The 25356-nt window shown below is 39.6% G+C and overlaps 2 protein-coding genes across 3 annotated transcripts; both read right to left on the bottom strand.

Moving 5' to 3' along the window:
• Positions 1-6008: 6008 nt before the first annotated feature.
• On the bottom strand, positions 6009-9724 carry LOC146682614 (natural killer cells antigen CD94-like). Of its 2 annotated transcripts, XM_085446115.1 has the most exons (8): positions 9640-9723; positions 9366-9446; positions 7865-7978; positions 7571-7615; positions 7058-7114; positions 6736-6887; positions 6504-6625; positions 6009-6413 (listed from the first exon to the last, which is right to left on the bottom strand). In XM_085446115.1, the coding sequence occupies exons 1-8, from the start codon at positions 9701-9703 to the stop codon at positions 6227-6229; spliced, it is 822 nt and encodes a 273-aa protein (XP_085302241.1). In that variant the 5' UTR covers positions 9704-9723; the 3' UTR covers positions 6009-6226. The 2 variants fall into 2 exon arrangements, with proteins under 2 accessions (XP_085302241.1, XP_085302242.1); XM_085446116.1 differs by lacking the exon at positions 7058-7114 and having other exon boundaries at positions 9640-9724.
• A 5546-nt stretch (positions 9725-15270) lies between these two features.
• LOC146682613 (uncharacterized) lies at positions 15271-25266 on the bottom strand. Its single transcript, XM_085446961.1, has 8 exons — positions 25012-25266; positions 24710-24904; positions 18056-18227; positions 16688-16765; positions 16129-16188; positions 15871-16019; positions 15610-15734; positions 15271-15520 (listed from the first exon to the last, which is right to left on the bottom strand). Exons 1-8 carry the CDS (start codon positions 25264-25266, stop codon positions 15346-15348), a joined length of 1209 nt encoding a protein of 402 aa, XP_085303087.1. The 3' UTR covers positions 15271-15345.
• Positions 25267-25356: the final 90 nt, after the last annotated feature.

The raw sequence follows: 25356 nt of genomic DNA, 5'->3' as shown, positions 1-25356 counted from the left end.
ACATTATCTATGAGAGAGCCCGCTTTAATCAGAGAACACAGCAAGCTAATGAGACTGTAGACTCGTTTGTCACTGCACTTTACGCTTTAGCTGAAAACTGCAGTTATGGTGCGCTGCACGATGAGTTAATAAGAGATCGCCTCGTCGTGGGTCTGAAGGACATCAGCCTAGCGGAGAGACTTCAAATGGACAAAGATTTGACGTTAGAGAAAGCGGTTAACCAAGCCAGGCAGTCAGAAGCCATCAAGAAGCAGCAGTCGGACATCAGAGGGGAAAATAAAATGGAAATAGATGCTGTGTCAGCTAAGCACAAGGAACAAAGGCATTCAACGTTCAAACCCCGTGGAGATCGCAAATACACATCAAAGGACAAAACATCTAATGGGAGATCATGCTACAGGTGTGGGAAAACCCCTGCACATGGTAAAGATCAATGCCGAGCGAAAGATGTATCTTGTCACTCATGTGGTAAAAGAGGTCATTTCAGTAAAGTGTGTAAATCTGTTAAGTCTGTGCATGTGATAGAAGCCGAAGAAAGCGATGTTACACCCGTGTTTCTTGGTTCTGTAGACGTAGGCTCAGATCCTTGGTATGCAGATCTCACTATCAGAAACCACAAGGTCAGATTTAAGATAGACACAGGAGCTGACGTATCTGTTATCCCTGCCCAGACGTTTTACAGCATAAACCAGAATGAGACAGGGTTATGCAAACCAGATAGACCGTTGTTTGGTCCGAGTGGTTCCCCACTTGACGTGTTGGGTATGAGCAGAGAAACACTTTGCAAAGGTGAACAGGGAATACAGGAAAATGTGTACATTATCAAAGATTTGCACGTAGCACTGTTAAGCAGGCCGGCAAGCGTCAAGCTGAACCTAGTGTGTAGAGCCGACAGTATCGACATGAATGTGCTGCACGGAAAATACCCGAAACTGTGTCAGGGTTTAGGCTTAATGCAACAACCTTATTCAATCAAGTTGAAGCCTGAGGCTGTGCCTTTTTCCCTGGCCACACCAAGACGGGTCCCCATCCCTTTGTTAGGAAAGGTGAAACGGGAACTGGAAAGAATGGAGTCCATGGGAGTAATCAGCAGAGTTGAAGAACCAACAGAATGGTGTGCAGGTATGGTCCCAGTGCCAACAAAAAACGACTCTGTGCGTATTTGTGTTGACCTCACTCACCTCAATGAAGCAGTGTGCAGAGAAAAGTACATCCTGCCTTCGGTTGAACAGACTCTAGGTTCTCTGGCGGGAGCTAAAGTCTTCAGCAAGTTGGATGCAAACAGAGGCTTCTGGCAGGTCCCATTGTCACCAGAGTCAGCACACTACACGACATTCATTACACCCTTTGGGCGCTTCTACTTCAACAGACTTCCTTTTGGAATAGCGTCTGCCCCAGAACATTTTCAGCGTAGAATGTCAGTAATCCTTAATGGGCTGCCAGGCGTGGTCTGTCACATGGATGATATTCTCATTTGGGGACAGGATCAGCAGGAGCACAACGCCAGACTGCACACAGTGCTCAATAAACTACAAGAGGCCGGTGTCACACTAAACCTGGAGAAATGTGACCTGAGCAAACAGGAAGTGAAGTTTCTTGGACACATCTTGTCTGCGGACGGAGTACAGCCAGACCCAGACAAAATTAGAGCAATTTCAGAAATGAAAGAGCCATCAAATGTCAGTGAAATGCACAGCTTTCTTGGGATGGTAAACCAATTAGGCAAATTTATCCCAGGACTTGCTGAAAAAGATAAGCCCCTAAGAGACCTGCTCTCGAAGAAAAATCAGTAGGTTTGGAGCTGCGCACAGCAAAAAGCATTCAGGCAGCTGAAAGGCGATCTGACGTCAACTCCCATTCTTGCACTCTATGACCCAAACAAAGAGTTAAAACTGTCTGCAGATGCTTCCTCCTATGGACTGGGAGCAGTCCTATTTCAAAAAGAGGGAGAGCAATGGAGACCTGTTGCATATGCGTCTCGTTCTTTAACGGAAACAGAACAGAGGTATGCACAGGTGGAGAAGGAGGCGCTTGGACTAACATGGGGTTGTGAAAGATTCAAAGATTTCCTCATCGGGAGACACTTCTCCTTAGAGACTGACCACAAGCCACTCATCAGCCTGTTAGGCCAGCAAGCCCTAACCGAGCTTCCACCCAGGATCCAACGATTCCGCCTAAGACTTATGAGGTACAGCTACACCATCTCACACACTCCTGGTAAAGCACTCCATACGGCAGATGCGTTGTCACGTGCACCTGTTAACCAAGACCCTGATTCAAAAGCTACAGCTGAATTTCTGGAAGACACAAATATTTATGTGGATGAAATTGTCAAATGCATGCCTGCTACCTCGACATACATCACACAGGTAAAAGAACAGCTAAAAACCGACAGCATATGTTCAGAGGTCATGACTTTTTGTCAGAGCAGCTGGCCAGAATACAGCCATCTCGTAGGCCCAATCAAAGCATATTGGCCACACAGAGAGACCTTAACTGTACATGACAATCTGCTACTGAAAGGCACCAGACTAGTAATCCCCACTGCTATGCGCCACTCTGTCCTAAGTGCCCTACATGAGGGGCACCAGGGAATGTCTAGATGCAGAGAGAGAGCCAGAGAGGCAGTGTGGTGGCCTGGTCTGAGTGGGCAAATAAACGAACTTGTGAAAAACTGCACCATTTGCATCAAAGAGCGTACTAACCCAGTACAACCTTTAATGCCAAGCCAACTCCCGGAGAGGCCATGGCAAAAAGTTGGTGCAGACCTTTTTACACTCAATGACAGCAACTATGTGCTTTTGGTGGACTACTACTCGAAATTTGTGGAAGTAGCCAAACTTACCCCCACCAGATTGGAAGATGTTATAGTACACCTAAAATCTGTCTTTTCCAGACATGGAATTCCAGAGCTTTTCTACACTGACAACGGACCTCAGTTTTCAGGACAACAGTTCAAAGACTTTGCAGCAACGTATGGGTTCAGACATGTAACAAGCAGTCCTAGATTTGCACAGAGCAATGGCGAGGCTGAGCGTCATGTCCAAACTGTGAAAAACCTGCTAAAGAAGGCAAAAGACCCATATCTTGCACTTCTAGCTTACAGAGCAACACCATTGGCTAACGGATATAGCCCGGCGCAACTACTGATGGGACGGAGACTGCGCACGCCAGTTCCCCAGCTTCCTTCCCTGCTCAATCCCAGCCTGCCCAATAAGAATACAGTGTTGGCAAAAGCGAGAGAGAGAAGGGCGAGGGACATCGGGCGACTGAACTTCCTCCACTCGCACCGGGGCAACCAGTGTGGATTACAGACACTAGGCGTGAAGGGACTGTCATAGAGTAGCTATGTTTCTGCAGTAGGTTCTAAGAAGTAACGAAAGTACAGTTTCCCATATGCAGTAAATGTTTCAATAAGTTGTTGTTTTCTGCGAAAGGAGGATGTGGTGTTATCTGTCTAAGTATATCCGGTTTTATGGTGGAAGTGTGTTGGGTACCGGAAGTGAGAAAATAAAGGTTGAAGTTGTTTGCTCTACAAGGTGTCGTCTCTTTCCCTACCGAAAACCACGACACTCCGGACCGCTAAAAATGTTCGTGCTCTTTGTGAGCTCGTTCCCGGCTCGTAACCAGCGCGTTCTGCCGTCAAGGGCGATCATTGGTTAAATATGATCATGTGACTGATGCAAGCCAGATCCTTTTATTTAGCAAAACTGTGATTAATATAGTTAAATATTATTGTTGAGGGGCACAGACAGGACTCCGCACGCACACACACATTAAATTTTTTTTTTTTTTTTTAAAAGTTGCCTCAACAAAAGGGCACTTTGGGCACCCATCAGGAAAGGGGCGGGTGCTCAAGCCCCTCTAGCCCCCCCCTCTGCACGTGCCTGCTCAGCTTGTGGTACTGTGGTGAGAGATTAATGAGCGGAGTGAGACTGATGGTCATACTGCTGCTTCTACTACTGCTAATATACTACTAATAATGAGGTTATTGCTTCTAAAGGTGATAATCTTTGCTGCTAATCTGCTAATCTGGAACAGTATAGTTTGACATATTCAAGTCATCAGGACTTTTTTACTTCCAGTTTTGTTTTGTTATTTTCTGAATGAATGTGAATCCCAGGCCCACATCACAGGTGTAGGTGTAAACAAAGGGAAGGTCTAATTGTAGGTGTCCTAGAATGGGTGAAAAGAGCAGATGAGTCTGGAGATCTTCAAAAGTAATCTTACACTCAGGTGTTAGCTTAAATTTGGCCGCATGTTTATGTTTTAGTGGATTCAACAGTTTGGAAAGTTGGGAGAAATTTGTGGCAAGCTAGCACAGGCAGTGTGGTAAATTTAGCCAAAATAAAGTAATTGAAATTTACTCAGTAGATATTCATCATGATAAAAGAGGATCTTTGTAAACCAGTTCGACCAGGAACTCGGACATTACATACAAATGGAAGATACTTCCAGGGATGAACAGCTGGGCTGATGTTTGGTGAAGAAGTTTGGGATCGAACCGAAAAAAAGACAGAATTAATAAATGTCAATTGCTGAGAGGCTGCCACGACCACTTGGGACAGCTTGACCTAATAGCACGGCGTTTCTTTTTGTTAATGTTAATTATGATAATGTAAGAATACAAACCTGTAAGTAATGTTTTATATTGCATTCATTTCTCTCATCTTAGAAATAATATTAGTTTATTTTGAACTCAAAGATGAAATTCATGTCAATGTCGGTTTCCCTAATATTTAATCAATGAAAGTTAATTTGAGGCTTTACAGAGAAAAGATAAGTGAAGCTTTGCATCCCTCATCTAAAAGATACAACTGCAGTTAGCTATAAGATATCGGGAATTTGATTTTCAAAACTTTAAATACTGACATTTTTTGCTACTAAAGCAATACTGCGTGATACATGAATAGTATACGTGTCAAGTTTTACATTGATAGTAAACATTTATCTGCTCTGGGTTTCATGGTCTGGAAACATTTACCACAAATGTGTAATGGAAACATTTTGTTATCTGATCATGTGACGTGAGAAAAAGTCAGTCCCTTCACTGCTGCTTTTAGTTTAGATAAAACTTTATTAATCCCTCGGGTGGGTTACTCCGGGAAATTCAGTTCAGTTCACTTTTCGCCTCATTATTAACACTTGACTGGTTCTATTCTTTCTTTAAATTTCACCAAGTATTCTTAAAACACTGAAAGTGGCCTCAAGTTTGCTGGTACTTAAATAAAACTTCCTAGTCTCACTGACAAAAAAATTTAAATAAAATTGTACAGAAAGCAAATTCATAGAATCAGTGGCTAATCCTCGTACATGTTTTAGGATTGTGGAGGAAGAGAAAATGCAAATTTCACAGTGAAAGGCCCAGGAAGGTTTGAGCCCAGAATGTTGTTGATGTGAGGCAACAGTGCTAAACACTGCACCACCATGCCAACTAAGTTTTATGCAGATAAAAATATTTTACTCCAGGATATATGTTTTTCTTCTATTCTGGGAAGTTTTGTTCAGACTGGTGGTTGTTTGATGATCAACACTCACGTCTCACTGGAGCTCTGTTTTTCTTCACCTTCGTGTTGATGAATTTAAAGGACTGAGAGTTCCTCGTGCTTAAATAGTTAAATTTTCCTTAAATTCACATCAATGAAACATTCTGTCATTTTAGGATATAGATAATTTGTTGGTCAATAAGCTGATATCTTTTAGACATCTGGTATATTTAGCTTAGATTTAGAGCAGGGATCGTTTACTGAGAAAAGTATGACAGTGTTCACTGAAACCACACAGTAAATCATCTTCGTATGAACTGTTCTGGAAACGTGTGAGAGTAACACCAACAAGATGAAAGTATTTATTACTCAAAAATACAGTACAACTAATATATATTATATGAGTTAGTTATATTATATTTATAAAGCATAAAACTTGGATAAATGGTAACCAAACTCTTCCATTAAACTGAAGTTTTTGTATTTTTTTATAAATTTCTTAATGAAAAAATGAGGCAAATTTTTCATTTCCACAGCAGCAACGCCGCTGTACACCACAACAATACTGTTAATAAAAACAAATCACCAAAATATGTTATTCAGATTTATTCAAGTATATTTTATTTTTTACTAAAAGCAAATCTAGAAGAGATATACAGTTTAGATATTAACTTTGTAAACAAATCGCAACTCCAACGTCTGTATCTTTTACTGACACTCTTTTATAGACTGACTGAACTTTAGACAGTTGCACATTTACAATGTTCAGTCACTGTTTGTTTCTCACAAATACTTCTATGACGCGTTTTGCAGGACAAAAGCTTAGCTCCACCTTTTGCCTCCAGCCTTAAACAGCTTTGCTCATCAGGATTTGCCCCTTTTGTCCCATTCTTTAAGTCTTGATCTTTGTTTTTCCAAAAGGTCAAACTAAGAATTAAAACAAAACAGAAGATGTTCAGTAAAAAATGGTGACTTTCATTCTGGAAATGAATACAAATATTTTCACAATAATTGAACCTTGTGTTCAGCGGTGATCCGTCCGTCCAAACCCATGTGTTGTTTTTAGCTAAGTATATCAGTCCGATCCAGAACTTATCATCAGAGTTATTGGTTCCTTTTATTTTACTCTCCAGGAATTCCTGAAAGAATTTGTATTCAAATTATTCTGAGATGTTTCTGTTATGAGATGATGAAACAGCAGGATGTGATAAAATACATGAGAACATGAATCTGCAGCAGTGTGTTATACCTGCTCCTCCTTGCTGTTTATCTTAACCAGATCTCCTTTTTTAGCTCCACATTCATCTCTGCTCTCGTTCCAGGAGGTTTTAGCGATGGAGAAATAATAGCACTTTCCTTTATGTTTCTCCCAGCCATCTTCACATTTACAACCCGTCTGATCTTTGAAGAGATTACAACAACAACTTCAGTCTGGCGGAAAACGTCATTGTTCATGTTTTGTCCTCTTTCTGTCACTCCAACAGTCAATGTTTCTTTAAGCATCATCAGAGGATAAAAGTAATAAAAAGAAAATATAAAAATATAAATGTAAAAAATACTTGAAAATTTACCTTTTGCATCAGGACATTGTGAACATGTAGGCTGCACCGTGCTCCATGGTTTTGGTTCTATTTTGGGGAAAAAAGGGGATCGGACTGTCATCCGTCTGATTTAAACTCGTCTTCGTGTGGTTTGGGAGCAGCAGGAGGCTTCTTCTGTCCTCCGTTTATATTCTAACTTCCTCTTTCTGTCAGTCCATCAATGTTTATTTAATCATCATCAGAGGGTACAAATATGTCAAAGACAAAATTCAAAACTTACTTTTCATTTCAGGAGACTGTGGACATGTGGACTATACTGTATTGTATAGCATCTTAGCACAATTTTTTTTTAAATTAATCTCTTGTTCATCAAGAATGTCTCTGTTTTTCAAATACTGAACAGAAATTAACAAAAGTCTTATACAACAGGGTTTGGATATTCATGTAAGATCAGCTGTTGTGAACGTTGTAAATGAGAGTTTAGATGTCTGAAAAAATCCACCTTCGATCCAGCATTGCAGCTTTGGAGTTTCACATGCTTACCTTTCTGTTTGTTTCTTCCCTCTCTGTGATGTCCTTGCTTGAATGCTGATTTAAAAAAGTGTAAGACAAAAAACAAAGAAATCAGTCAACAGCAAACTAAAAGACATGTAGATGTTTGAATTCCTTAAATTAAAAAAAGTATTTTATGACATGAGCCCTAAAAAGTTAAAACAAGTAAACACATCCACTTGAGAAATGTTAAACAGAAAGATTATCACTTTGCCCTCATTTAATTTTTTTTAGAACACTATCCTTGTAAATATTATGAAAGAAAATTAAAATTGTAGCGCTCACAGGTAACACACAGAGCAATGACAGCAGCAGCCAGGAGAGCAATGACAACCAGCAGGACCGCTCTCTCTGAGAGTAGCTTCGAATGTCCGCTCAGCTCTGCTTGTTGAGGAAGCTCTGAAGAGTTAGCAAAGACAGAGATGTCACAGATATGAGAGATAAACGTGTACAGATTGCTGTCACAACAACGTGAGTTTAGAATATACAAGGTGTGATCAAGAATTTCTGACTCAGAAGAGTCACAAATAAGATGCTTCTTACAGCTGGCAGTTTAGAAAATAAAACACAATAACCCAGGTAATTTTATGTCGCTGATATTAGATATAAAGACTGTAGTCCTTCATGTGGACTTTCATTGAGCTGCAGTTTACTGGTTCTCTAAGTACCACCCAGGAAGACATGAAATAGCTTTAGCTGAGAACTCCTCAACCAAACAACCTCAAACACAACGCTTCACTTCCTGTGGTTTCCAGCATTGCTCCTACTTTAGCATCAGATTAAGAGTTATTGAGAAATGTTAAAAGAACACAAGAAAACCTCTGAGTAAATGTTTGATTTTATGTTTTTAATATTTTTATGATCCACTTTGTGATTTTGATCCTGAAAGCTCCTGTATATTTATATTTTACCTTTACTCACTGCTTGAAGTGAGATGAAACTCCTTTAAAGATACTTTCTCAGCTTCCTTTTTTCTGGCCTTTTTCTGGCTTTATAAAATAGGCGAAGTGAAGAGTGACAGGAAAGTGGAGGGAGAGAGAGGGTAAGACATGTGGCAAGGCCTGTGATGAGCAGACGATTGGCAGCTCATTCCAGTGAGCTAAACCAGCATCCACTTAAATGAAAATTAGACACCAGTATATCTCGATGCTATACACACACACACACACACACACACACACACACACACACACACACACACACACACACACATATATATATATATATATATATATATATATATATATATATATATATATGTATGTTTATAATTACATGTAGACAATATCAATATCAATTTTATTTCCATCATTTTAACACTGACAGTCTACGACACCACCGTAAGTTTGTTAGTGAACAAATGCACATCTTTCTTTCCCTTTTACGGGAACGCTGTCCATTAAATAAAATTCTGTCCATGTAATTTCTCTTTAACTTAATAAGGATATTTATTACCTTCTATTACCTTATTATACTTTAGATTAAAAAAAACTTTCTGTTTTTTCAGTACTACTTTTAATGTTTGAAGCCGGTCACGGCAGATTGCTCCCTTCTTCTGGGTTCTTCCTTGTAGAGTCTTTATTGATTGTTGGGGCTGTTTTTGTGAAATGCTGCCATATAAATAAACTAGTTTCCAAAGTCAGCGCTCTGTGTGACTTAAGAACATGTTTTTATTTTTAAGTAAAAAATACAAATAGATTTATCTGATGGCTGTTTGCTTCCTGATCGATACTGAGTGCTGTTCAAAGTTCATCCTCCTGTTAAATAAAACCTCGTCTGTACCTACCAGACACATCTGTCGTGGACGGCTGAGTCCTTGAAATATTGACTTGAGAGAAAGTGGGATTAGCCGCTGGAGAAGCTCTTTCTACAACACAAAACATGAAACCAGACTCTTAGTTAGTTAGAAATTCTTGTCTGTTGATAAATTTTATTTTAAAAATTCCCTACAAGGTTGTACTTAAAAAATAAAACAAGAAAACCACAAGAAACTGCTATTTTGAGAGTTTTTTTTCTGAGAAATCTTATTACTTATTAGAAAGATGAATATACAGACTCACCATTGGTCTCCCTCTTTGCTTTTATAAACCTCACATTAGAATAAAGCACTTCTTCTTCAGGCATTTTAATGCTTTGTGCTACCATCAGTGAGACTGAAAGAGAAGTTACACAACACACAGACAACATGAAAAACAACTTCCTGTAAAACGGAAGAAAGGGGAGGGCTTTATAAACCACAACTCCACAATATCTGACTTTTTCAATCTCATGTCATTTTCAAAAGAAATGTTTCACATCCATTTTTTGTGTGGATAAAATAAATAAATAATAAATATATAAAAAACGAAGAGGTAATTGAGATGACCAGACCGAATAACTGTTCGTAAGCACAAAGAAGTTGTAAATAATTCTCTTCATGTGTAATGAATCAATCAGTGTGCAATGCTTTCCTTTAAAAGTTAAGATCTTAAAATGTCGAAATGTCTTTTGTTATGACCTAAGATAATCTGTTGCCTCGAAGGTGTGTGTGTGTTGGTGGAGCTGCTGATTGGTTTGTAAAGGTTCCTGTGGCTGGACTGGATAATTGAATGGACCTGAGCATCTTAAACTCCAGCTGACAGCCACCTCTGTCCACTCCTTGTCGCGTCTACAAAGAACAAAGAACCAAGCAGTTGCAAGTAGCACCAAGTAGTTGTATGAGAAGCCTGAACAGAAGTCCATTAGGGAATTTTGTGAGCTAAGTTGTGTTTCTGATATGCTGTTAGTTAAGAGTGTTTTGTAGAGAAATGTAAATACTTATCCACTGCATATATTGAGCACTGCAGCAGTAGCAGGAGTGAGACGAGTGTTTGTGTTGAAATCCATTTTGGTTATTGGTTAGAAACATTGGTTCAATAATTGTTTTTTGTTTTCCTTTTATTTTCGCTTAGAGAACAGTAGGGATCACTGGATACTTTTATTTGTTGACATGGCACTGCTAACCTCCAAAGCAGATAAACTGCTGCTTAGCATCTTCAGCTGTTCTGTGTTGCTAGCCTTTTCTGGGAGTGGCAGGAGTGAGGAGTTGTGCGTCACGTTATGTCGAGGGTACCCCTAGACCACTAGGCAAAGTAACACTTTCCTGTTCTAGGCAAACAGATAATTTGTTATTACATAAAATAAGCTGTAAAATCTTTTAATTCTTTTTATTTAGCAAGTGTAACTCGTGGCAAAACCTGCAACAGACAGCCCATCATGTCCATTTCAGGCTTTGCCTCTCCAAAGCATGAAAAGCACACACATGCAGAAGTTGCAGTAACAACAGATACAGATATTTTATTTCAAGGCAACATAAAAATAATCACCGGAAAGTGATTAAACAGACATTATTAACACATTTACATATTAGCATCTACAGCACCTGGGAATGTACTTCATATGTTTTTTTTTTTATTCACTAGCAAATTCTTGGCTTTAAATATTCTCTCCCCCTGCTGGTAATGAAACTTCTGCATGCATATCCTTTCACATTTTGGGAAGGCAAAGCATTTTGAGCACACCCCACCTCCATTTTTGACCTATTTTTGATGGTTTGAGGTCAACAAGTCATTTATAGCAGCTTAAATTCCTGCCATAATTTTTTAAGTACCACAAATCACTTTTGGCAAGCGATCACTTTTTGGCACTGGCACATGAAACAAGCATTCCTCAAGCTGCTGGGTAAGGTGCTCGTAGCTTTGCTCATTTGTGTCAGGGAAAAAAGTCCCTCGAATGAGTGCGCTTGAACCGTGGTGTCCCAAGTGCACTGTCTCTCGATGAGGACGTGGTCCTCTGCGACCAACCCAAATGCATCAGTGGCATCATCATCATCATTGTTGTCATCGGCACCATCGGCAGTGTCGCCAACAACATCAGCAGGAGTAGGACCGAGGACTGAAGGACACAAAACGTGTGTCGGAAGGTGCAGCAAGTACATATGTAGGGGTTGTACTGTGCTGTACTGTCCCACGTGTGCAAGCTGGGTCTAGGCAGGTAAGCATTGTAAGTTGGTGTGTAGGTAGGTGGATAGAGAGCAAGTGGTTTCAGGGACACAGAAGAAAAAGAAGAACAAGAACAAGAACCTCATGGTGGGTCAGAATGACTCTTCTGTTTTGTTGCAGGTCAGACTGACCCATCTTAAAATTAAATAATCTAAATTAAGTACAAGAGCAAAACAAAGAGTCAAGGCCGCAATCAGTTGCAAAAGCACTAGAGTCTAAATGAATGTTGTCTCTGTTGTCATGAGTAAATGGACACTCGCCCTGCAACGCCTCTGTGTGTGTATCGGGCACTTGTCACCGTTTTATTTTCTGGAAGGCACCATGTGGTTCACTTGAGTGCTGAACTCAGTCCTGTTGCGTCTCCAAAGACAACATCCCACCCCCAACAAAACTCACACCCAAACACCCAAATAGTGATAACACTTATACACCCACCCAAATCCATCAAGTGAATGCTGGTGTGATACACTTTTAATCTTGCAACCACGCAATTTAAACAGAGCTTTAAAGTCAACATTTGGCATTACAGTCTTTGTTCTTCAACAAAGGCTGAACTCTCGTGAAACGCTTTCATGTTATTTCTTTAAGTAGTCTCCAGGACCAGTTCTCCAGGCTTCTTAAATGACATTCAAAGCGCTTCTTTATATGTTTGCTGTCATCTGTTACTTTAAATAAATTTGGTGATTTGCAGTACAAAATGTATAAATGGTCAAACTGACTGTAAAGTTTCATTCATTTATTTTACATTTTCAAAAGTTTTTATATTTTAACAGGTGAAAATATTTAATAATGAAATGTGTTAAAAGAATGTGAAACTATAAAAGTCAAAGTTTTTGTGAACAAAGCGCCATCTGTAGATGACACTCTGCAATTGCATTAAAGTGACGTATGTGCCGTGGAAAGTGCATACCAGTGGCAATTCTAGGTGGCTGTATCTGTGAACAGTAAACATTTTTCTTTTTAAAGAAAAGAATTCAAAGTGCCAAAAAAAGACGTGTTATCACCCCGGGATCATGATATATGTGTTGTGCAGTGATAGTGCAGCAGAAAATGTTAGCAGTAAAATCGTGTGGATACAAGTACCAAATCAATTTTTACAACCATTCATCATACTCTTTTCATGAAATCCATTAGTCAGGCTAAATTTAAAAAATGGCAACCATTTTCAAGATGGCCACCAACCGGTAAGAACATTTAGAGACAAATTCAACAAGACTGGGCTTTGTGAGTGTCTTCATGCTTAGTCTTGTAAAAGTTGAGTTTAGAAGTCTAAAAGTAATCAAAAGCTATATAAAGGTACTTTTGACTTTTTGTTATGTAGATGACCTTCCTGATGCAACCCTACCATGTATCCGGCTTTGGTATCACCACAAGGATGCCACCAGCTTGTGATATCCTGAAGATTCTTTTTTTGTCATTTCTTCACCTTCTTCACATGTTTTGCATGTAATAAGCGCATATTCTGGCCTGTGAGACTCATTCAGACACTCAGACACCCAATATCATTAAAATGAAGACACAAGATACTCATTTTACATTTTCGCTTGTTTGTTCACTCTTTCCCAACATGCTTGCATTTAAACCGAGTCCCCTGTCTCTGCTATGATACCCGTCTCTCTTTGTATGTCATTTGCTGTTCCCATTAAGTCCAATCCCTGCCTTTATGAATTCTCGGCAGAGCTGAAGATTTGGCTCCCACATAGCCACGGGCCAATAATAACCAACATATGAAATTATCTGGGAGGCTAGTATAACGTCCTCAGCCTAGGGGTAATTTGGGCATAACAAGAAATGTGACCGGAAGAGAGGACGCTCTGCTTATTCCTAAATAAAAACCAGTTAAACTAATCAATTAATCAATCAATATTTATTTCTATAGCACATTTAAAAAGGACAGTGTCCATGCAAGTGCTTCATATAAGGTAGCAAAGCAGATTACAACAAAAGGCAACAATAACAGTTTAAAACAATTACAGTGACAGTTAAACAGCACAAATGCAGACCAGGTGGAAGTCTGAACTAATTTGCTTCAAAGGCAAGATGGAACAAGTGAGGTTTAAGTGTGATTTGAACGATTGAATGGATTCTGACATGCGGACATTTATAGGACGATTATTCCAGAGTTTAGGTGCGGCAATTGCAAAAGCTCGGTCCCCTCTAGTCTTTCGTCGGGGCCTTTGTTACACCAAGAGCAGTTGGTTAGAGGATCTGAGCGCTCTCTTGGGGCTATACACGTCAAGAAGGTCTGTTAGGTAACTGGGTGCAAAGTTATTTAAAATTTTAAAAGTATACAAAAGGATTTTGTATAGGGAACTGAGGACACTTGTTTGTCTAATTTGAGAGAGCTGTCAAGGACAACTTCAAGATTTCTAACGGTATAAGAGAGATGGCTGGCATAGGACCCCAGTGTATCAGTTAAACCCTTTTTCAGTACAAGCTTCAATGCATGAGAACGCTTCATTGGGCCATCGCTAGGTCTCATCTTAGAACCAGAAACACAACTCGATTTATATTCAATAACGCAATGTTTGGCTAAGATTTTCACACAGAAACACTAAAAGCAATGAGCAGAACCACAGGCTGTTTATTGGGTGGTGAAGCCCAGGACAGAGGGGCGAGGTGGCTGTCATCTGGTAGTTCACAGCTTGCTGTCCAACCAATTATCTAATCCTGGAACAGGAATAAATTCAACCCAACCACTCAGCAAGCCTTTGACTCGATCAAGACACACAAGGAGGGAACAGAGAGAAAAACCCACAACCATCCTCTGGTCGGAGGAGGCGGACACATGAACACACATGACCAACATGATGTTAGGACACCAGATGCAGTTGTACTGCGGGCCACCGTACATTTGACAGCCCTGCTCTAGGTATAAAACAAACACCCATCCATTATATATTCTGCAAAAAAAGTTTGATAAGGATAGTAAATAAAGTAAAGTAAATAAAGCCACTTCAAAAGAACCATCAAATCCTTTTTTGAAAATTAAATTTGGTATTCTTAAGTTTAAGATTTGGTTGACCTCAGAACTGCACAAATAATGCTTAAGGCCGCAAAAACATCTTTGCCTCACAACTTTCAGAACTTGTGCCATTTAAAACCAAATCATCTTAATTGTCCTTATTACTGGCTGTTCAGCAAGCCAGTAATAAGGACAAATATAAAATACCAGCATTACAGTCACAGGAGTTAGTTTGTGGAAGAACTCTATAGAGGAATTTAAAAAAAAAAAAAGTACATCGATGCATAACTTCATACCTTTTTTTTAAAAACAAAACAAAACAATAAATTCCATGAATATAGTCATTGAGAAGTCTCACTGTATTCTAATGAAGCCCTGTCTTCATTTTTGTTGATTAGAGCGAGAGTAACCCAAGCTGAAAGTATTCATTAGGATATGTGTTACAGAAATACACTTTCATATTAAACATGTACAACCAGAACTCAGTTTTTAAACAGAGAATAAAGTTTTTTTTTATTACAAGGCACAGAGATTTAGAAGTGTGTTAATAACAGGGTGTATAGTTCAAAGTAAAAATGTAGTTAGTTTGTAAACTTATATTGTTTTATGTGTGTATTTTGCATGTGAATAGACTAGGATCAAATGGTGTAAATTTCATCCTACTACTTTTTGAGCATCTAAATTGAGTGGTACACACAGATATTCATGACCACTCAATATCTTTTACAATGCATTCTCTTGTTAGTTCAGTTATATTTATATGTTTGAAATAAAACAGTCAGTCAATCTGTTTTTACCCATTTTTCGCATATGCTCTTATTAGGAGCTTTGCAAAACTTATCATACCAAGTCTTCAGGGGTTCTTCTCCTTCTTCTTCCCCCAGCCTTACACAATGCTCTCCATCAGGATTTTCATGAGTCCAGTTATCCGGCTCATGGTCAGCCCAAAAAGACAAACTATTGGATGAAGGCCGAAAAGAAATGATCACGTTAACTTCCAAACAGCATATTGTAAATGGAAAAAAAAATGTTTATGATAATCAAACCTTGTGTTTAGTGGTGAGCCATCCAACCACAACCATCTGCCCTCTTCCACTGCATCTGTCAGGCCAATCCAGAACATGTCGTCAAAGTTCTCCATTTTTCCATTCAATCTGGTTCTTAGAAAAATCTGAAAAGGAGATGTTTGAGTGTTATTGATATAACACTGATCTGTTTTGAGAGAAAGATCTTCTAAAGCACATTTTAAAATTTAAAGATGTGAAACAAATGAATGATGAATGAAATGAAAATTATGTGATTTATACCTGCTCACACCAGTTATCTATCTTAACCAGGTCGCCTCCTTTAGCCCTACATTCATCTCTGCTCTCTGTCCAGGATGATTTATTGGTGGAGAAGTAATAACACTTTCCTCCATGTTCATCCCAGCCTTCATCACATGCACATGGCCCGTCTTTGAAGAATTACAGAAAAGACTTTAGTCAAGTGGAAAATATTGTACAATTCCAACTTTACAGTCATTAGTGGATATCAATTAGAGAAACACAAAATCCATAACTTACTTATATTTACTTTAGGAATTTCAGGACACGTGAGATTCTTATTGCTGCATGATTTTACTTCTATAAAAAAATAATATATATATCATCTGATGTGTCTTTGATTTAAGAAAAGCAGTTTGAATGGTCACAGAATATATTCTATTAAGTTGTGTTACTAGGAAAGATTTGTTTCCCGTTTTGTTTGTTTGTGTACATTAATGCAAAACTCAGTTGAAGAGGCTCCTGTCAGTCTGCTACTGTCAGCAGCATAAAGAGGAATTCACACAGGAAGGGACGAGCAGCTATGCAGAAATGAGAAATCAGAGGTTTGGTATGGGGCTAGAAGTTAAATATATCTCAACTTTGAAATGAGCAACTAAAGCAACAGCCAATGGAAGAAAAATATACAACTGAAAGACATGATGATATGCACTTAAATGCTTCTCTTACTTTAGTCTCACATTGCCCTAACAATGTCAAATAAGAAGAAGCACTAATGCTAGTTCTTCAAACAATAGTTAGGTTGAATACTATTTTCAGAGCAGCTGAATAACATTGAATCTTTTAGAGTTTCTCTCACCCGTGAGAGTTTTCCTCAAAGCTGCATTCTCTTCATTCAGTGTTTGGAGATTTTTTCTGCTAAGCCAGTTTTCAACAGCTGATTTCATAACAAGAGAAAAGTAGTTAGAGTAACACTTTTTGGTTTCACTAAAATGGGACAAAGATTTGTCCTTTCAGATCTTTTCATGACAAGATCTTAAAACAATGCCTTTGAAGTAAAAAAAATGGAGGAAAACATCAAGGGAACATTTCTTTTTTAAAGTCAAACTTATATATATATATATACACCTGTGCACACAATAGCTGAAACAGTTCATGAAAAAAAAGACTGTCCCTTTTGGTTTGTTTATCTCGGTTTCAGATGTGTGTGTTGTTCGATTCAGGACATACACAAAAAAGCCTTGCACCAGTAATGAAGGGCAGAAAGGTCGAGTGTCTACTGCAGCAACCAAGTCATGGGAAAAATGAAAAACGGTAAAGACAAAGCAGGCCCAGCGATACAGGATGTGCCAGTAGCAGCATCATTTCCATCTCCTGTTTGGGCCCGCTTTGGAGTTAGTGCTACCTAAGATGATGGCAGTAAGAAATTGATTAATTAAAATCCAAAAGTGTGCAAGCACTGTGCATGTTGCTTATGCCAGCTGCAACAAGTCCAATATCTATAGAGATGTCACCCCAATGTCTCAACTTTTAAACAGTCTCTCAGTGAAAATGTAAAACAAAAGGACTGGCAGGTTTCATAGATAAAGATATCCAGGCTTATGTCATAGTAGAGGTGACAGAGTCAGTCATTTTAGTCATTATGTTTTGAACATGCAGAAAGGTCTTGAGGACGGCAGGATCATTGCATTTTTAGCATCAAGAAAAAACAGTCTTTTAGTTAAAACGCGATGGTGGATTATTAGTTATGCACTTGCATAATTTAAGTAAACCCTTTAAAAAAATTTGACAAACAAATGAAAAGCATTTTTAAAGCATCAGTGTCTCCAGTTTTACTTTAACGTAACTTTAACATAAGAATGTGACAATGACGTCCATTCCAGGCTGCTTCATTCTTTCAGTTTTGCATGACTACATGGCACGTCCTCAGTATGCGTCCTTGCATTTTAAACACTATAAATGGTATATGAATGGCTTCTTATATTGCACGTTTCTACTCTGAGCACTCAAAGCACTTTACACAACTTCCCTCATTCACCCATTCATGCAAGCACTTTTTTCTTTGTTCTATGTATTTGGCAAGCAGACTGGAGGGATCGAACTACCAACCTTACGATTAGCAGATGACCTGTATACATGTCCTAATATATATTACCTGATACCAATAGATTTACCAAAATGAACCAAAAAAACATTCCACCCCTTGTGCACACACAAAAAAACTTACAGAGACGGTAAATAACAATGACAGCTGCTGCCAGGAGAACACTGAAAACGGACAGGGCTATTCTCTCTGAGGTGACCTTTGACCCTTTGGTTGATTTTGCATGTTGAGCGTCAGGAGCTTCATCTGATGAATCACATAAAGAAGACAGAAAGTGGACACATAATAAATGGTTCTAACAAAGTCTACGTAGTGTAGTTAAGGGCAAATAGAGAAACATTTAACTGTTTACGAATGTTCAGCCTTTGTCTGGTAAAGGCTGGTTTGTCTGGTTCATCAAGCTGCCAACTCTGAGAACCACAGTTAGATTAGACAAGATGCATGTGAAATGTGACACATTTTCAGATCCTCATTTTAATTCTGACTTGAAGTCTACTTTTATATATCAAGTTAGTTTATATATCAGTGTGGGTTTATTCCAGTTAACTTCAAACTGCTGGTTCTACCCTTCTCCTTTCTGTTGAATTAACATAATATTCTTACCCTCTGTGCAGCTCTGTGGACTGTTCATCTTGCAGTCTTCAAGGTTCTGACTTCAGAATTAGTCCAGCTGTCTCTAAATCACAAAATCTAAATAACAAAAACTAAAACTATTTGTGCTTTTCTCATTTTTGTGATTTTTTTTAGAAATTAGAACTGACGAGACAAGCAAAGCAGGACACATTCACATAAGACACGGACCTACAAAGTAAAACAGGAAGGATCACACAGAGACGCGAACTTGACACAGTGGAGACAGCAACTAAGAAAAACAGAGACATAAACCATAAGGCAGAGGACTCTAAGAACCGAGAGACACAGAGGGGAACTCAAACATGCAGACACAGACTTACACAGAACAGAGGGGACATAGAGAAACATGAAGGGCAAGGGATCGAAACTAGAAACCATAGAAACTCACACCAAGTACAATAATACAAAAAATCACAATGAACTAAAATGCTGGGTCAGGAGACCCAGGACCCTGACAGAATTAAAGAAGAAGGAGGAGACTTCAACTACAGTTCGTACTGTTTTCATTTTGACTGAGACAAAGTTTTCTTGTGTGTGGAAATGCTGCACACATGTTTGCCATCACTGAATATTTTATTCATGTGCATTTGTTTGTGATTAAAAAACACATTGTTTTTAACACTGTTTATTCTTTTAACTCTTTTATTATTTGATGTCTATGTTTGAGTTCCTTCATTTTCCCTGATAAAATAATTACTAATTTTCAGTATTTTTTAAATTAATTTCATTTATTTTGCCATCTGTCTTGGTTGGTGAGAGAAAAATGACCAGACAGCGTTCCTCCCTGGCCAAGATGTGTGTCTTTGCAGTCTATTTACACCTACAGGCCAGTGGACACTCTTTCAATGATGAGGATGTTCACATCTTGGACAGGGAGGAACGCTGATTTGAGCGTGGAGTCAAGGAGGCCATTTATGTGAAAAGGGAAAGACCATCTCTGAATCGAGGAGGAGGCCTAAGGGTACATCGTTCGCCATCTTACAATGCTGTGATTGCAGCCATTCCCCAACTCTCTGTGAATGGTAGTCATGGCCATTGATCAGTGGTCTTTGATCAGGGGGTTTTGGTCAATGGTTGTTGATCAATGGTCATGAGAAGCCCATTGTTCCTTCAGTGGGCTGGTTTCAGTCATTATGCAAATGTACTGTTTATAAGATTTGGGGAAACCTGCAGTCAGCTGAGGCTGAAGAAGTCACTTGGATGAGAGACGAAACGTTTCTCCCACAAAACGCTACGTCCAGATGATCAGAATCAACTTTTGGAAATTTACTTTCCTGGATGATTGAGAATGCATCAAGAAGATTATGTATGAATGATTTTCCCTGGGTTGTGTGAAATCCCAGAAAAGAAATAAACCCATACAAACCGAATCGGTGCACTAAGGTGTAGGTCTGTTAGGGGATGGGTGTTGACACTGGAGTGCAAAATTAACACCAATGGAAGATAGGCATGAAAAGGTCAAAGGGAGGGAGTGTTTGCCCAGGGCACGAAACAGGCTAGGACCGCTCCTGTGATCATGTGACTCAGATAAAGACATGAGAAAAAGTCAGTCCCTTCACTGCTGCTTTTTGCCTCATTATTAACATGTGACTGTTCTAATCTTTCTTTACATTTCAGAATGTATTCTTAAAACACTACAGGGCCGTCCAATTTGCTGGCATATAAATAAAACTTGCTAGTCTCACTGTCAAAAAAAATATAAAGAAATCAAATTCATGAATCAATGGTTAACCTATGTACATGTCTTTGGATTGTGGAGGCAGAGAAAATGCAAATTTCAAAGTGAGAGCCACAGGAAAGTTTGAACCCAGAACGCTCTTGATGTGAGGCAACAGTGCTAAACACTGCACCACCATGTCAACTAAGTTTTATGCAGGTAAAAATATTACATGTTTTTCTTCTATTCTGGGAAGTTTTGTTCAGACTGGTGGTTGTTTGATGATGAACACTCACGTCTCACTGAAGCTCTGTTTTTCTTCACCTTCGTGTTGTTGAATTTAAAGGACTGAGAGTTCATCATGCTTAAATATTTTCCTTAAATTCAGATCAATGAAACATTTGTATTCTGTCATTTTTAGGATACAGACAATTTGTTGGTCAATAAGCTGATATCTTTTAGACATCTGGTATATTTAGCTTAAATTTATAAGACAGAGCGGGAATCTTTTACTGAGAAAAGTATGAGAGTGTGCCCTGAAACCACACAGTACATAATCTTCGTCTGCACTGTTTGTGTGGAACAATGTGTGAAAGTAACATCAACAAGAAGTCAACAGACTGAAAGTGTTTATTACTCAAAAACACAGCACATCTAATATATGATGTTAGTTAGTTACACTATATTTATAGTCAAAGGAGCTTGTAAAGAAAAGTGTCTGGACTTCTTTAAGTTGCTTGAAGACGTTTCACCTCTCATCCGAGAAGCTTCTTCAGTTCTAAGGTCAAATGGTGGGGAGTCCCAGATATAAACCTAGTGAGAGTATCCCCCCGCAGAGGGACAAAAGGACCCCCTGATGATCCTCTAATCGCCTGAGCCAAGGTGGGAAACTGGGTGTGGGTCCCAATCAGCCAGAGTTTTGGGTGAGCTCATTGTGAAACCTGGCCCCACCTTATCATGCGAATTCCTGAGGTCAGATGGCCCAGGATGTGAGTGGGCGTTAAGGCGTCTGGGGAGGGATCTCAAAACTGGATTATAGATGTCAGACAGTTGGTGTCGTAAACCAGCGGTCCCCAACCCCCGGGCCTCGGACCGGTACCGGTCCGTGAGTCGTTTGGTACCGTGAGAGTTGAGGCTCAGGTGTGAAATGTATGGTTTTCAGGGTTTTTATCGGTTTTCAGCGTTATTTTGTTATCGTTTTTATCGTTAACTCGGTTTTCCTGGGTCTTTTCACATGTGTTATGAATAAATCTTCTTTTTTTCAGTACCGGTACTAGTTTTATTTTGTTGTATTTATCCGCGACACCTTGAAGGCCGGTCCGTGAAAATATTGTCGGGCATAAACCGGTCTGTGGTGCAAAAAAGGTTGGGGACCGCTGTCGTAAACCACTGCCTCTGTTCAAAGATGGTCGCTCACAGTGGACATAGATGGCTTCTTTCACTCCTCTTTCAAACCATCCTAATCGAAGGCTCCTTCCTGCCAATAAAGACTAAAACTTACAACGATCTTTTTTATGTACAGATTCAAATTGGGCTTTAATTTCTGTCTACCTTCTGTTTTGTTGCATCTACAACCAAGACCAACTGAGTTTCACCAGTTGACCTAAAAGGTGTGTTTTTGGACTGAAGGGAGAAGCTGGAGTACCCAGAGGAAACAAATATATACACAAGACAAAATGCTTTTTCTGTGTTGTTCTGTGGACAGCTCAAAGTGTCAAGTTAGTCCAACTGAATCATAAAAACATTTATTTTGTGACTATTCATATTTTACTCAAGGTTTGATAACAGCTTAAGAACTGTTTGTAGTGCTTAGAGCTGGTACAAAGATACTAGCACTAAATATAATATTTTCCTCCTCCCATCTTCTCAAAATAAATACTCTATGTCATCTTCATGTTTCACACCATCGTGTTAGAAAAAACCTCTTCCTGTTAGATTTAAAAATGGAGAAGAGACTTTATCTACAGCCCACTTTATGTTTAATGAAATGTTTTTCTTTCCTTGTATTTTTCTTGATAACAGATAAACCAAATCATTACTTTCTTCAATTTTAACCTGGAGTTACACATAATATTTTGATGCATTTTATTTATTTTATCCTTCATTTCATTTTGGAACTCAGGCAGATATGAATAAGTTGCTAAATGAGCTGTGGTTGTTTTTTTTCTACCTGTGGTTTGCTAACATGCAAATGTCCACTGAAACTTGTCAAACCACACAACGACTAAACCTCTCCTACATGTCCTGTCTGTATAAAAAGCACACATGTAAGTTAAGTACCAGATGTGTTATAATGAGTACTCAGCTATAACTGAAGCTCCCCTTTTCTTTACTTTTCTGTTGATTTACCCACATTAATGCTTTTACTGTCTACGTAGCTCAGTGTTCTTATGTAGTGGATCTCAAAGTGTCTCAGTGTAGAAGAGTGTTGAAAAAGGTGGTAGGTAAGCAGACTCGGCAGACATTTCAGGTTCCCAGAGATGAGCAATTTATTTACAGTTACCTCCATTATACATAAAACTTAACCAAAACTTTAACATATTTCAAGACCCAAGAAAAGTTTTGCTGCATGCTAACAGTATTTACATGATCAAGTTCTTACCTTCTGTGTAGCTCTGTGGACGGCTCATCACACTGAGGCTTCAAGATCTCAACTTCAGAATTACTACAAGTGTCTCTGCAACACAAACAAACCCTTTTACTCTATAAATATTAACATCTGCTCAAGCTTTAACATACAACAGAAAAATATATCTTCGTAATTTGTAAAGAAATGTTTTTGTTAGCTAGATAAGCACTGAGACTCACTGTATACGCTTGCTTGCTACTATTTGCTGAGACTTCTTTGAAAGAGCTACTATACAACACTTGCATGACTCACACATTTGTCAGAAACTTCCTGTTCAGTTTAAATAATGAGGGGGGGGGGGGTGGGCTTCATCTACAGTGTACTACTTCAACTGTTTTCACTTCATTTCACTCAGTAACACTGAGGATAATCTAATTTATTTTGCAATAGAATGCCTCCTTTATTGTCACTATACAGATGTACAATGAGATACACAGCAAACATGGTGGGGTGGGGTGTTGGGGGGGGCACAGTTTCTGCAGCTCTATATGCATATGGACAGTATTTACGGAAAGAAAAATATAAAATGTGCAAGTGTACAATTGGGTTAAAAAAAGGAAATGAAATATCTAAATAAATAGTATATACAGTTTGGATTATTGCACTTGTTGGTTTATAGAGGGAATCCTTGGATTGAGGGAGAGTGGCACTGTGTTTATCAGTGCACGTGTGAGTTGAGGGTGGTTACGGCTTTTGGAAAGAAACTGTTCTTGAGTCTGTGGGTCTTTGTGCTGATAACTGAGGGGAGCAGGTTGAAAAAGTTGGGAACTGTCTTTGATGATGTCTGTGAAGGTTCTCAGTCATCCAGGTCATCGTAGTCAAAGGAGCTTGCAAAGAAAAGTGTCTGGACTTCTTTAAGTTGCTTGAAGACGTTTCACCTCTCATCCAAGAAGCTTCTTCAGTTCTAAGGTCAAATGGTGGGGAGTCCCAGATTTAAACCTAGTGGGAGTTTCCCCCCACAGAGGGACAAAAGGACCCCCTGATGATTCTCGAATCGCCTGAGCCAAGGTGGGAAACTGGGTGTGGGTCCCAATCAGCCAGGGTTTCGGGTGAGCTCATTGTGAAACCTGGCCCCATCTTATCATGCGAATTCCTGAGGTCAGATGGCCCAGGATGTGAGTGGGCGTTAAGGCGTCTGGGGAGGGATCTCAAAACTGGATTATAGATGGCAGAGAGTTGGTGTCGTAAACCACCGCCTCTGTTCAAAGATGGTCGCTCACAGTGGACATAGATGGCTTCTTTCACTCCTCTTTCAAACCGTCTGTCCTCTCTGTCCAAAATGTGAACATTGGCATCCTCGAAAGAGTGTCCTTTATCCTTAAGATGCAGATGGACTGCTGAGTCTTGTCCTGTGGAGGTGGCTCTTCTGTGTTGTGCCATGCGCTTGTGAAGTGGCTGTTTGGTCTCTCCAATGTAGAGGTCTGGGCATTCCTCGCTGCACTGTACAGCATACACCTGTATGCTGCTGCACAGTGCCATCTGACCTCAGGAATTCGCATGATAAGGTGGGGCCAGGTTTCACAATGAGCTCACCCGAAACCCTGGCTGATTGGGACCCACACCCAGTTTCACACCTTGGCTCAGGCGATTAGAGGATCATCAGGGGTCCTTTTGTCCCTCTGCGGGGGGAAACTCCCACTAGGTTTAAATCTGGGACTCCCCACCATTTGACCTTAGAACTGAAGAAGCTTCTCGGATGAGAGGTGAAACGTCTTCAAGCAACTTAAAGAAGTCCAGACGCTTTTCTTTGCAAGCTCCTTTGACTGTCTTTGATGATGTTTGTTACTCTGTTGAGGCAGTGGGAGGAATAAATGTACATCAGGGAGGGGAGAGGGCAGGTGATGATCTTCTGTGCTACCTTGACTACACTCTGAAACCTCGCTTTATCTGCCTTAGTGCAGCTGCCGTACCATACTGTGATGTAGTATGTCAGCAGGCTCTCAATGGACGAATGGTAGAAGGTCAGCAACAGGTTGAAGTTCAGTTTGTTCTTTCTGAGGACCCTCAGGAGAAGGCCCCTGTTGGGTCTTCGTGATGACCACTGTAATGTTGTCTGTCCAGGAGATGTCAGAGGAGATGAGGACACCAAGGAACCCGAAGGTGCGGACCCTCTCCACACACTCCCCGTTGATGTATAAGGAGGCTAAGTCAGTGCTGTGCCCCCTGAAGTTGACAATGACCTCGGGTTTTCTTGGTGTTCAGTGCCAGGTTGTTCTCTGAACACCATGCTGCCAAATTCAGGACTTCCTCTCTGTAGGCTGCCTCGTCTCCGTTTGAGATGAGTCTGACTACCATGGTGTCATCAGCAAACTTGATGATGAGATTGTTGTTGTGGGTCAAACAGGACGTACAAACTAAACAAAAGGAGTACCGAGACTGAGAGCCGTAAGCCACTGCAACAGTGTGCGCCGCCATCTTGAACATGACCTTCCTTTTATGAAGGAAACAGAGATCTGTATGTGCTGTGTACCTTTTATGTTTGTATTGTTTAATTTTAGTATCTTT

The sequence above is a fragment of the Copadichromis virginalis genome, linkage group LG22, assembly GCF_057382275.1.
Source record: "Copadichromis virginalis isolate Kocher_CV1m ecotype Utaka linkage group LG22, C_Virginalis_male_GT1.1, whole genome shotgun sequence".
Classification (NCBI taxonomy): Eukaryota; Metazoa; Chordata; class Actinopteri; order Cichliformes; family Cichlidae; genus Copadichromis; species Copadichromis virginalis.
The sequence above is the reverse complement of the archived record's forward strand: the minus strand, read 5'-3'. Positions and strand labels throughout refer to the sequence as shown.

Excerpts from the sequence above, each read along its gene's own strand:
- LOC146682614 (XM_085446115.1), bottom strand. The coding sequence starts at position 9,703 with ATGCCTGAAGAAGAAGTGCTTTATTCTAATGTGAGGTTTATAAAAGCA. Across the intron at positions 7,115-7,570 it reads GGGAAGAAACAAACAGAAAG|AACCAAAACCATGGAGCACG; the intron begins GTAAGCATGTGA and ends TCCCCAAAATAG. Across the intron at positions 6,414-6,503 it reads GGATCACCGCTGAACACAAG|TTTGACCTTTTGGAAAAACA; the intron begins GTTCAATTATTG and ends TTTAATTCTTAG.
- LOC146682613 (XM_085446961.1), bottom strand. The coding sequence starts at position 25,266 with ATGGCGGCGCACACTGTTGCAGTGGCTTACGGCTCTCAGTCTCGGTAC. Across the intron at positions 16,189-16,687 it reads TTTGAGGAAAACTCTCACGG|AAGTAAAATCATGCAGCAAT; the intron begins GTGAGAGAAACT and ends ATTTTTTTATAG. Across the intron at positions 16,020-16,128 it reads AATTCCTAAAGTAAATATAA|ACGGGCCATGTGCATGTGAT; the intron begins GTAAGTTATGGA and ends AATTCTTCAAAG.